Below are 12360 nucleotides of genomic sequence, written 5' to 3' on the forward strand. Positions count from 1 at the left end.
CTCCGTAGATAATAATATTTTACTGCTTACATAGCATTATTCTTGCACGGGCGGCGGATGTTGGAGAGGGGGGTAGCGGCCCAGCCCCCAGCCTGGCAACGTGCCAACTCCGCGCCTCGCCAATGTAGGCCAGGACGGGGGCTACGCATCGTACAAGGCCTCAACACGCCGAAGCTAAGTACAAATTTCCTTGCTTCTTACGCTAACAACTCAAGTCCATTGTTTATTATTGTTAAACACATTAGTTGACAAACATTACAATAATAATGTTTGTGTGCAGATAAAAACTCAGCTTCATTGTTTACCAATTTGAAACAAGTTCACAGATGTTACAATAATTCTGTTTTTGTGAAGATAACTACTCAGGTTCATTGTTTACCATTATGAAACGAGTTGACATGTTACAATAATTATGTTTGTGTACACAAAACTCTTTTTGGATTTTTGGGTTGCTCAGTTTCCCCTTTTTTTGATGCGCTTTTATAACGCTGCCACGGTCTACTGCCAGTCTGTGATTTCTGCTTATTTCTTCAATGCATTTCTATTGTTTCCATCGCTCACGTCACGCTATTTACTCATACGTAGTACTGCGATACTGATAGCTGTGCCATCATCAGGGATTGCTGTGCCCGTCGATGTGTGTGTGTGTGTGAGTCCATGTGTGTGTCTTTGAGTCCATATGTGTGTGCGTGTAGAGCCATGCATGTCTTTCATTCCATGTGGGTGTCTTTTTTGAATGGACAACGTCAAAAGTGTTTATGTGTGTGTGTTAGTCCATGTGTGTGTCAGTCGATCTGTGTGCGTGTACGTCGATGTGTGTGTTAGTCCACATGTGTGTGTAAGTCTATACATGTGTGTGTCACTCGATGTGTGTGTGTAAGTAAATGCGTCTGTATGTTAGTCCATATGTGTGTTAATCCATGTCTGTGTATCTAAAGTATATATCTGTGTGTCAGTCCATATGTGTGTGTAGGGCTATGTGTGTGTCAGCCTATGTATGTGTCAGCCTATGTATGTGTAAGTTCATGTGTGTGTGTCTTAGTCCATGTGTGTGTGTGAGTACATATGTGTGTTTACGTCAATGTGTATTTTAGTCCACGTATTGCTGTGTGCGAGTCGGTGTATGTGTGTGTGTTGCTGTATGTGTGTACATCGATATGTGTGTGTAACTCCTTGTGTGCGTATTTCAAGTACATGTCTATGTATGTGTGAGTCCATATGTGTGTGTGTCTGTAAGTCGATGTGTTTGTGTGTCTCAGTCTATGTGTGTGTGTGTTAGTCGCTGTGTGTGCATGCCTCCATGTTAGTCAGTGTAACTTCATTTATTTGCGTGTCTGTAGGTCCATGTGTGCATCTTAGTCCATGCGTGTGCTTTATTGACCTGCTCAAGGCCTATGATACCATCAGTAGGCCTGGCCTCTGGGTTGCTCTTCGTACTTTCCGAGTCCCGAACCCACTCATCACCATCCTTAAGGACCTTCATGATGGTGAGCGGCCCCGCGTCTTAACTACGTGGCCGTAAGTCAGAGAAATTCCCTTTACACCTTGGGGTGCAACAGGGATGTCCTCTGGCTCCCACATTGGACCACGTAGTTCGTCGAGCCTTCAATGACTGTACCGGAAGAATTCCCATCTGCTACAGATACAATAGGATGCTGATCGATGCCCGGGTGCAGTCAAGGGATGGCTCCCTATTGCTCAACCACGTTATGTATGCCGATGATCTGCTAATGGCTGCTCACTCGGAGGAGGAGTTCCAGGTGCTGCTGCTGAACCTGGAGCTTGCCACCAACAGGTGGGGCCTTACCATCAGCCCAACCAAAGCTAAGCACCTGCCTGGCTATTTTGTACCATCGGACACTCCACCCCCACAACTCCCAATTGGTGATGGGCCAGTTGTGGAGACAGTGGAGAGTTTCCCTGGGCAGTGTGCTAATGACCGGCTCCGGTTTAACAGCAGAGGTCTCACTCCGAATCAGTGGAGCTGCAGTATCTTTTCATTGGCTGCGTAACGCTGTGTGGAAGCTACCTGGTCTATCACTCCGTACGAAGCTTCAGGTGTTCTCGGCCACGGTCATTCCCTCCCTTCTCTACGCTTGCGAAACTTGGACCCCCATAATGGAACATCTTCGCCAGTTAGAAACATTTAGGCTGGCCTGCCTACAATCCATCCTGGCTTTAACCAGGCTGCATTGTGTGAGGAGCTCACAAATCCTTGAAAGATGTGGACAAAGTCCCATCGGTGACCTCCGGCAGGCAAGGCTGCGTTGCCTGAGTCATGTAGCCCGCTTGGCCAGCCACATGCCTGAACAGCTTTTGTTCCGCCGGATCGAGGGGGCTAAACGGGTGCGGCACGGGCTGGAGAAGACATGGGAGTTATGTGCTACAGGAAGACTTGGAGCTGAGTCCACTTGCGGATGACTGGTACCAGCCATGTCAAGATCGGCCACTGTGGAGGAGGCTCCTGAAAGACGCTACTGGCCAGTTGGAGGCAGTCACCCTCCAACAACAACGGAGGGCGGAGGAGCGACGCTCACAACAACGAGCAGAGCGCCGGGTGGTTAAAGCACAGAAAGTTGCTACAGTAGGGGCCACAGGTGCTGCATCAGCCAGTCGTCTCAGTCGACCTGTGCCATTTGGGTTTATCCCGTGACCTCTTGCCAGCGGGCGTTCGACACTTCACATGGCCTCAATGTGCACATAGTCTGGCACAAGCGTTGTTGTGACGTCACCGCCACTTAGTGGCGAATGGCGGTTGTTGTTCAGTCTATGTATGCATGTGACAGTCCATTTGTGCGTGTAACTCTATTTTTGTGTATCAATGGATTTGCGTGTGTAACTACATGTGTCTGCCTTTTTCGCCCGGGCAACTCCGGGTACTCACCGCTAGTACCTAATAAATTAAACTGAAGCTATCAACTGGCGGTTAATTAACATAATTTATTCATAAATATGGTCGCTAGTTCATTGCGACGGGTTCAGCATCCACGCCTCATCACTGGACTTGAGCCCGTCTCATTAACATAATTTATTCAGTTACACCACCGCTCGTTGGGGGAGGTGATTGTGTTTTACACCGCAAGTGACGTCATGTCACTTCCTGCTGCCGCGTGACGTCACGAGCTGCTACACCGCGCTCGCTCTCACAGATCCGAGGTGAGAAGTTAACATCGTGGTTGTTGTTGTTCTGGTGGTTGCTGTTGTTTACCCAGGTAGAGCCTCTCTCCGTCTCTCTCTCGTAGGGATATCAATTGAGTAGCAGCGAGTATGGAATCGATGTCCAGGTTGGAACATTACAACGCGGGTCTAGCCACGCGGGGCCTTGCCTCCTGCCCTCGCCTGATTGCATTTGCTTTAATCCTCTGCTTAAGTTTATTTCGTCTTCATCTGGCTCACTACTTTATGGGACCTCCTTTGCCAGTAGCAACATATTAGAAGCGGTTTTCCCCTTTTCTGGCAACAAAACAGGTGTTAAGATATTCTTGTGTTAAGATATTCTTGGTTATTTCGGTAAAGTCACGTAGAAGGGAAATAATAAAGTAATACAATTTCTTGCTGTGGATTTCACAGCTGACGATGATTGCTCGTGTTGCAGTCGAAACGTCGTGAGAAATTTTAATTGTTTTATATTTTTATAATTTTATTATTTCGCTTCTTTTTGATGACTTTACCGAAAGAACCAATAAGATGATTCCCTGCTGTCAGGAAAGCTTCAAATCAAAATTTAGGTGTTAAGATGTTTAAACGCCGAACTGAAACCTCTTGCAAGGAATCGTGTCTGCATTAACCACAATATACTCGCCATCAATATGCAAACAAGAAACATGCTGATAATTGTTTTTTTACCCTTCTATCTGGCAACAAAACTGACACCTTCAGTCATAATGCATTATGACTGCAGGTATTGTGGTCTATGTAAACATGACTGTAAAAAAGGTGTCAGTTTTGTTGCCAGATAAAAGGGTAAACAACCAATTATCATATTTTTACTGGCAAATGAGGTTCCAATGGTGAAGAAACATGCTGTCATAATAAATGCATTGTCTATGAAACTTTTTTGTCCACACCAGAGACGGCTTTCTTTCGAGCCTAGTCTCAAACGGTGTTAGACCAGAGGACAGCGCCAAAAGGCGTACACAGCACAAAGACAACGACACCATCAGAACAATGACAGCTCGGGGTGAGCAGCTACATCATGGGAACCTCCTTTGCCAGTAGCAAAATATGATTATTGTTTTTTTACCCTTTTATCTGGCAATAAAACTGACATCTTTTTTGAGTTGTACGCCTTTTGGCGTCATCTGGTCCAACACCATATTACCTGCCCTGCAGGTATGCTGCAGGGCAGTTAATAGATATTTTCTCTGCAGCAATGAAGAGGTCTGATGTGCGACGCCCACATGAATAGGTGGAACGCTGGGTTCCTAAAACCCATCAAGACAGTGGGGAGCACAGCTGGTTCATCTGTCAGTCATCCCTTGACACCTGGATCATTCCCATTACCTACTGTCAAGGAATCCACACTTACATGGCCTTAAATTGCACCTATCATGGCATTAGCACTGGGATAAGGTTACTTGCAATTCGTCATGAATGGTGGATTTTTGTTTAGATATGTTAATGATGCATGTGAAATGTATGTGTATTAGAGAGTTTATCTTTGTGGGGAGATATGGTGCAGTTATTTCACTGCATTATGAGCTCAACAATTAGTTTGATTATCACTGCCAGCAAACATGATTGATAAGTGAAAGCTGAATTGCTTGTGGGCCTCTGCTATGTTGATTGATCTTAAATTAATTACATGGTGAAGGGAGGAAGCGTCAATACTGAGCAGATGAAGGTGGCCAGGCATGGTTCTGGACACACCACCACTTTTTACCATGCCAGTGTGTGACAGTGTCAAGTTTGTATTTGCAGTAAATTATATTAACTATTGAACATGGAGGTTAAATCAAAACAATCGCTTATTTTAGTTTCCCTCTGGAACTTTTTGGACGAATGGAAACAGGAAATTAACAGCACATATGCTGCTGAAGTTCGATCTGTTCATCCAAGCATTCAAGCAAATCTGAGCCTGGCTTCACACCTCTAAAGTTGCGATTGAACATTTATTTATGCTTCTTGGTTCTTTCGGTAAAGTCACGTAGAAGGGAAGTAATAAAATAATAAAAATAAAATAATTCTCACGACGTTTCGGCTACAACGCAAGCAGCCGTCTTCAGGTGAAGAATGAGACGCTACCAAGCTAGGAGCTTATATATAAGCTGGGTTGGAGGTGGAAGAGCGCCTTAACAAAAAGAATGTGCATATGAAGAGGAATTTAGCATATTCATGGGAAATGCGTAGGAGGTGGGCGGGGGGGTTTCAAAGTCATATTATGCCCATGCATTATGCAGGATCAGCAGCACCAAGGGGGGTGCAGGCAGTAGCATTAACAAAGGAAAGGAATGTTAATGATATGTAGCTGCAGTTACTAAACAACCACGTAGAAAACTAAACTATAAACTACATAAAAAACTAAAGTATAAACTGCATAGCACCATCAGTATACTTACTATACTCTACAATAAGCTGAGTTACTAACAGCAAGTAATACATTACAATTCTACGTCGTAAGAATTATATAATATGCTTCCATCTAAACTTTATTCTCTTACATCACACGAGCATATACCGTACTATATACTGCCATAGATAAACCCAACATTAAATTATATACTGTATTGCTATAAACCAACCTATACCTTATACATTTTAATATAACACTATGTATTATTCTACCCACCCTAATGTGTATCGAAAAATACACATTAGGGTGGGTAGAATTGTAATGTATTACTTGCTGTTAGTAACTCAGCTTATTGTAGAGTATAGTAAGTATACTGATGGTGCTATGCAGTTTATACTTTAGTTTTTTATGTAGTTTATACTTTAGTTTTCTACGTGGTTGTTTAGTAACTGCAGCTACATATCATTAACATTCCTTTCCTTTGTTAATGCTACTGCCTGCACCCCCCTTGGTGCTGCTGATCCTGCATAATGCATGGGCATAATATGACTTTGAAACCCCCCGCCCACCTCCTACGCATTTCCCATGAATATGCTAAATTCCTCTTCATATGCACATTATTTTTGTTAAGGCGCTCTTCCACCTCCAACCCAGCTTATATATAAGCTCCTAGCTTGGTAGTGTCTCATTCTTCACCTGAAGACGGCTGCTTGCGTTGTAACCGAAACGTCGTGAGAATTATTTTATTTTATTATGTTTTATTTTTATTATTTTATTACTTCCCTTCTACGTGACTTTACCGAAAGAACCAAGAAGATGAATCCCTGCAGTCACGAAAGCTTTAAATCGAAATTTATTTATGCATTACAAATAGTATTATTCCCAACAGCCTTTGCTATGTTAGCTGAAATTTGCTTTTATAAATACTACTTTTGCAGCCAGAATGCGGAAATTGTGTGCTTGGTGTTTTGCGTTAACATTTATTTTGAAGATAATCGGGCGTACAGGTATATTTATAACCTTTTGCCCTCTCATTGTGTGTCTTAACAGCCCGTGTGATGAATTGGGGATAATCTTGATTAAATTAATAAATATAGACGTGTAAGTCATGTATGACTGTGTATAAATTCATTCCTCTGTGCCTCGATACTGATGAAGATGGTGTGGACATTTTTTTCTGTCTGCAGCTGATGCTTCTTCTGATGCTTCCTCTGCAGAATTGGTCTGATGGAGCAAAGGCACTCAGCGCGGCTCGGTAGACAAAGACAACAATGGGACCAGTATGCAAACAGCATGGATTGTACTGGAAATTTTACACAGGACCAGAGATCTCCAATGGGAGAGAAACCCTTCAAGTGCACTGTGTGTGGGAAGGCATTTTCATATTCATCAAATCTTAAAATGCACCAGAGAACGCACACAGGAGAGAAACCCTTCAAGTGCACTGTGTGTGAGATGGCATTTTTAGTCATCTAGTCTTAAAATCCACTAGAGAATACACACAGGAGATAAACCCTTCAAGTGCACTGTGTGTGAGATGGCATTTTCACAGTCATCCAATCTTAAAACGCACCAGAGCACACACACAGGAGAGAAACCTTGTAAGTGCACTGTGTGTGGGAAGGCATTTTCAAGTTCATCTTATCTTAAAATACACCAGAGAATGCACACAGGAGATAAAGCCTTCAAGTGCAGTGTGTGTGAGATGGCATTTTTACAGTCATCTAGTCTTAAAATCCACCAGAGAATACACACAGGAGATAAACCTTTCAAGTGCACTGTGTGTGAGATGGCATTTTCACAGTCATCCAATCTTAAAACGCACCAGAGAACACACACAGGAGAGAAAGCCTTTAAGTGCAGTGTGTGTGGGAAGGCATTTTCAAGTTTATATTATCTTAAAATACACCAGAGAATGCACACAGGAGAGAAACCCTTCAAGTGCACTCTGTGCGGGGAGGCGTTTGAACAGTCACCACAGCTTCATAGACACCAGAGAACACACAGGCATCAGAAGACCACCAAGGAGTGTAGTCTGAAATCGACTTGTGAAAGTCAAAGTGCTGCAATGAACCCATCCCTCCTGAAAAAGAACCAGAAGTAAATTCCAGCTTGGACACTATGAAATGTATCAAGGTGAAATTTGAAGAGGCGACAGTGACCAGCGAAGAAGTGACAGTGAAGAGCGAAGAAGTGAAGGTAAAATGTGAAGATGAACATTCAACTCCAAAACCGGACCTTCACATCCATGGAGGCAACGTGAAGCAGGAGGAGAATTCTGATTGTGAGGCAGAGCGAGGCAACTCCCAGCAGTTTGTGGAAGTGGAGGTGTGGGTGGACTTCTTAGACAATACAAAGTCAAATGGAGAACCTGTAGATGTGTAAGCTTGAGACAATGAAGCTCCAATAGATTCACATTTGTCACAGGCCTTTAATGAAAAGAACGTGAAGTTGAACACTCCATTCCTAGGTTCAACCTGCAGAGTAAGAGCAGTCAGTATTTGCGGACCTGTGGGTTGGGTAGATCTCTATCTAGGAGCGAGAGCCAATAAGCTCCCAAGCATTCACTATGTTATAATAATATTATCATTTATATGGTGCTTGCTTAATTGCCTCAGCAACTCGGAGTTTGTTATTATCTCATCACAAACACTCTTAAGAGCACGCCTATTGGCGTCCTCTGGATTAACACCGTTTGATACTAGGCTCGAAAGAAAGCTGTCTCTGGTGTGGACCAATCAGTTTCAAAGACAATGCATATGTTGTGTCCTATGACTAACCACACGGCGATCCGAGGGGAGAGAATTTCACGTAAAAACAGAGGCACTACCCATACATCGAGACTACTGCGAGTTACAGAAGACTATAAGCGACAGAGAGTACTGCGACGGGCAGACTCCGGGGCATGGCCTCGAGATCAACAATGGGTGTTGTGTCTCGCAGAGAAGAGAGGCGAAGTGATGCTCGGTGCTGAGTTCGACATGGACCGACAGAGTATCGCTGAGAGTTTTATTCTACATTCATCCTGATGTTTTGAGTCGCTTGCAAAGTCAAGGATTGCGAAAAGTTGTATTAAGCTTTCACAGTTGTTCAAGAGGTGTGCAAATACAATTTACAAGTTTTGAGCGTGAGTTCCAGCTCCCACGAGCAGCTGCGATCGGCAGGCTCCGGGGAACCTGCCCCCGTGACTGGCACATCGTCAACGAGCTGCACCAGCAGAAGCCACGAGTCTACGAAATCAACGCAGAGTTGACTTACTGCAAGCAGCAAGCTCTGGGGTGGGACTGCAATCAACCAAGAATGAAGAGGCTTGCCGAATAGTAATGGGTCACCTGAGTACGAGCTCGACGCTGACAGAAGAAGTATCGCTCAAAGTTATTCTACACTGAGTGCCAGCTCCCACGAGCAGCTGCAGCCCGAGAGATAGAGTGTCGAGCAATGACGAGCAATCAACCGGGAGAAAGGGTGGAAGCCCAAGCATCGACCAAGCCAGCATCGCAGAGAACCAGCTGCACGCACAACCAGGCAACGCCAGAGAGCACGGAGCCGGAGAAAGAGCGCAGCAGCGCCACCGAGCAAGGGTGTCAGCTGCCAGCGGACGAGCGGCGAGCGCTGTCGAGCACCTTCAAAGACAAGCATCGTGCCGACTCAGCTCATTCAGCAGGGGAAAGAGCCTGACCAGCCTCCCGTGAGGAAGAGGAGAGCGCCAGCGAGAGCGCCGTGGGTTCGACCCACACACACCGACCAGCACCAGCTGTGAACCAAGACAAGAGTGAGGAACGGCGACCAGCAGACGAGCTGCGGGCGCTATTTGACGACGGAATCATCTCGCGTCGCCGACGGCGAGCGTCGTGCCGACTCTTTATCCAGCAGTGGGCAGCAGCTCCAGCTGCCGCCGAGAGAGAGAGAGCGAGGAAGCTGTGTGTATGACCCTCCCCCACACTCACATACTCACCACGTATCACCCAGCGTCTGCTTGACGCAAAGAATTGATCAAGGAGACAAAACCACCAAACACACACATACCGCACATACCGGGACTAATAATAATGTAATGCGGGCGTAAACGGCCTCGCGGATATGACGTAACGGGGGGAGGGGTTAGGTCACGTGGGGGAGAAGGGAAAGCTCTTAAGGGTGGGAACCGGAAGAGACGGGGGGAGAGTGTAAGAATAAAGACGGGAGGAGGCCACGCAGGGCAAAGGGTGGAGAGTGGCGCGATCGCCACAGGACGGGACTCGGCACCGTTGGCCAGCGGTGTCTGGGCACGGGGGAACCAGAGAGCAGCGGTGGAGCTGCAGAGAGAGCAGCTGAGAGACTGCATAAAGGCGGAGAGGCTGAGAGGAGAGCCAGCAGCGGAGCTGCATCGGGAGCGAGGAGAAAAGGCTACGTGAGCGACGGCAGCTGCCAAGCTGCCAAGCGGGAGACGGAGAAGGCTCTGAGCGAGGGCCGTGTGGGGCAAAGTTGTAAGAACCCAAATAAAGGACAACGGAGACAGACACAGTGAAAGTCCTTTATTACAATAAGAAGAATGATGAGAGTGCGTCAACTATTAGCTGATAATGAAGAACATTGCTGCCCATTGAGTCACATGGATACGGTCGTTGAGAGGTATTTTAGTCGTTCTTTTTGTTAATTTTTAACTGTACCGATGAATTCATTGACGAAACTTAACGTTTAGAAACCTATGTTACGAATCCACACTCACAGGGAGACTATTGTGTTGAAATCTTTCTTTTCATCACAGAATCTTGCCCGCGAATTTATTTACGCCTTAGCCAATTGATAAGCATTTGCTGAAGCAGGCACACTGCCGCACACCATTGTTCCGAGACATTTAGTTAATTACATAATCTACCAATGAATTCATTGAGGTCTACTTTTGCCTTCGGGACATGTTTCTTTATTGCCGTTCGTATGAATATCGTCACATTTATTTTAAGGACTTTTTCCTATCGCCGTATATGCTCGCGTTACTTTGAGAAATGAACCGATTCCTCTGTTAACCAGTTTAACAACATAATCATTGAGGGTTAAATGTACGGATCAATGAGGAGCACATCTCCAGGAGTACTGTGTTGACAATTCCAAGTGTAATAAAGGACTCTTTCTCAATGTCGATCTCCGTTGTCCTTTTTTTGGGTTCGTAGAATCTCGTTCACACGGCGTCCTCGCTCAGGCCCGCGTTTCTCCCAACGATCACTCCACAGCCACTCTGCTGCTCGTTCTGCAGCCTCACTGCTGCTCCGCCCTGCAGCCACACCGCTGCTCCGTCTGCAGCTTCACTGCTGCTCCGCTCTGCAGCTAGCCTTCCACCGCTCGCTAGCCCTCTGCGTCCTGACACCGATGGCTGACGGTGCCGACGTCTCCCACCGCGTGGCGACCGCGCCACTCTCCCCGTACTGCCCAGCGTGGCCTCCTCCTGTTTCACTCCGTCTCAACTCCCCGTTCCCCTTCCAGTTCTCTCCCTAAATCCTCTCCCCCACGTGACCCTAACTCCTCCCTCTCCTCATGTGACCCAGACTCCGCCCCCCTCAATCCTTGCTCGCATTACACAAGCATAAGAGTTCGCATATTAGAGTGTTATGTTTTTGTTTATGAATTAAAGTTGCTGAACAAAGAAGGGTCTGAGTGGTTCCTTCCTAAGTTAATGCATAATGATCTTAATTATAAGAACTGTTCCCTTCGGCGAGATCTGAATTCTGAGACCTGATAGAATTACACTAAAACATAATCAGCGAGAATCTTTGTTTTATCACGATTAGTAATTTTTTCACGGGGGGGGTGTTGTATCCTAAGCCTTCTTCCAAACTTGATATTTTTATATATTATCTTTTTACTTGATATATAATGAATGAAAACACCCCAAAAAGCAGCAGGCTGCAAAAACCAGGTGTTGTTAAGTAATGGACTGGAGGAGGGCTAGGATGACAGAATTTGCAACCTTGCTTCAAGGAAGGAGGGGGCCTGATGAACGGGCATATGTCACCCGTGCAGGCGGCAGAGACAGTGGGAGAGTCAGCCAGACATAATTAAGGCAAAAAGCCAACCATCCTGCATGGTTTTAAGGAATTAAATTATTAAATCCAGGGTGAGTGGTCAAATGAAGTGGGTCAGCAACGCTGTGTGCACAGGGGAGGGAGCTGATTAACAACCCTGCCCGGCTGAACCGTGAGGGGGCCTTTGACCTGAAATTAAGAATAACACTCCCAGAGCAGAAGGTTGGATGACCACAGTGAGACGAATAAGAGCGTTGTATATCAAGGATGCAGACTCAGCTGAATAACAAGGCTGCGGAGGTCACCAAAAGTTCGTGTTCGCCTAGTTAAGTCGAAAAGCTCAATTATTCTGTATTGCTATTAAAGCAACGTTAAAATCAGAATTTAACAACAGGGTAGGCTAAAGTTATTGATATTCACACCCACTCCAATTAAACCAGGCCACAAGTTACGCCTACTGAACCATCACCATCATTAAGTCAATATGAAATGTTATTTCCATACTTTAAAATACAACTCGACCCAAAGCATATGACAATCAGAACCTTCCTAAGTCAAAATTGAATCGCACCCAGACAGGAGCGAATAGTCGATATAAGGTTGAAGAGGGAAGGAAATTAAGAGCACGGCGAACTGCAAACGTAAGCGAAAAGCCGGGAACAACACACAGCCAGCAACAGCGAGTCGGGCTTCGACAGGCCATAAAGTAGGAATGACAACTCCCGGGGTCAGGGGACATCAGAAAAAGCAAGCAGACAAAAACCAGAACTGACTCCAAGGTACAACCGCCCTCACCTACAAGGAGTGACGGAAATTAATGAGGCCTTGAGTTAACGGCGTCAGCTGGAC

General features: G+C 45.7%; 1 protein-coding gene across 1 annotated transcript in view; it reads left to right on the forward strand.

The window, feature by feature from the left end:
* The window catches only part of LOC144738393 (uncharacterized), a 44276-nt gene that overhangs the window by 5171 nt on the left and 26745 nt on the right, over nt 1-12360 (forward strand). The window contains 3 exon segments of the mRNA XM_078621428.1: nt 6734-6978; nt 6980-7604; nt 8651-8790. Of these exon segments, the coding sequence (XP_078477554.1) occupies nt 6734-6978; nt 6980-7604; nt 8651-8790 (1010 nt within the window).

The sequence above is a fragment of the Lampetra planeri genome, chromosome 82 (genome assembly GCF_965212315.1).
Source record: "Lampetra planeri chromosome 82, kcLamPlan1.2.h2, whole genome shotgun sequence".
Classification (NCBI taxonomy): domain Eukaryota; kingdom Metazoa; phylum Chordata; class Hyperoartia; order Petromyzontiformes; family Petromyzontidae; genus Lampetra; species Lampetra planeri.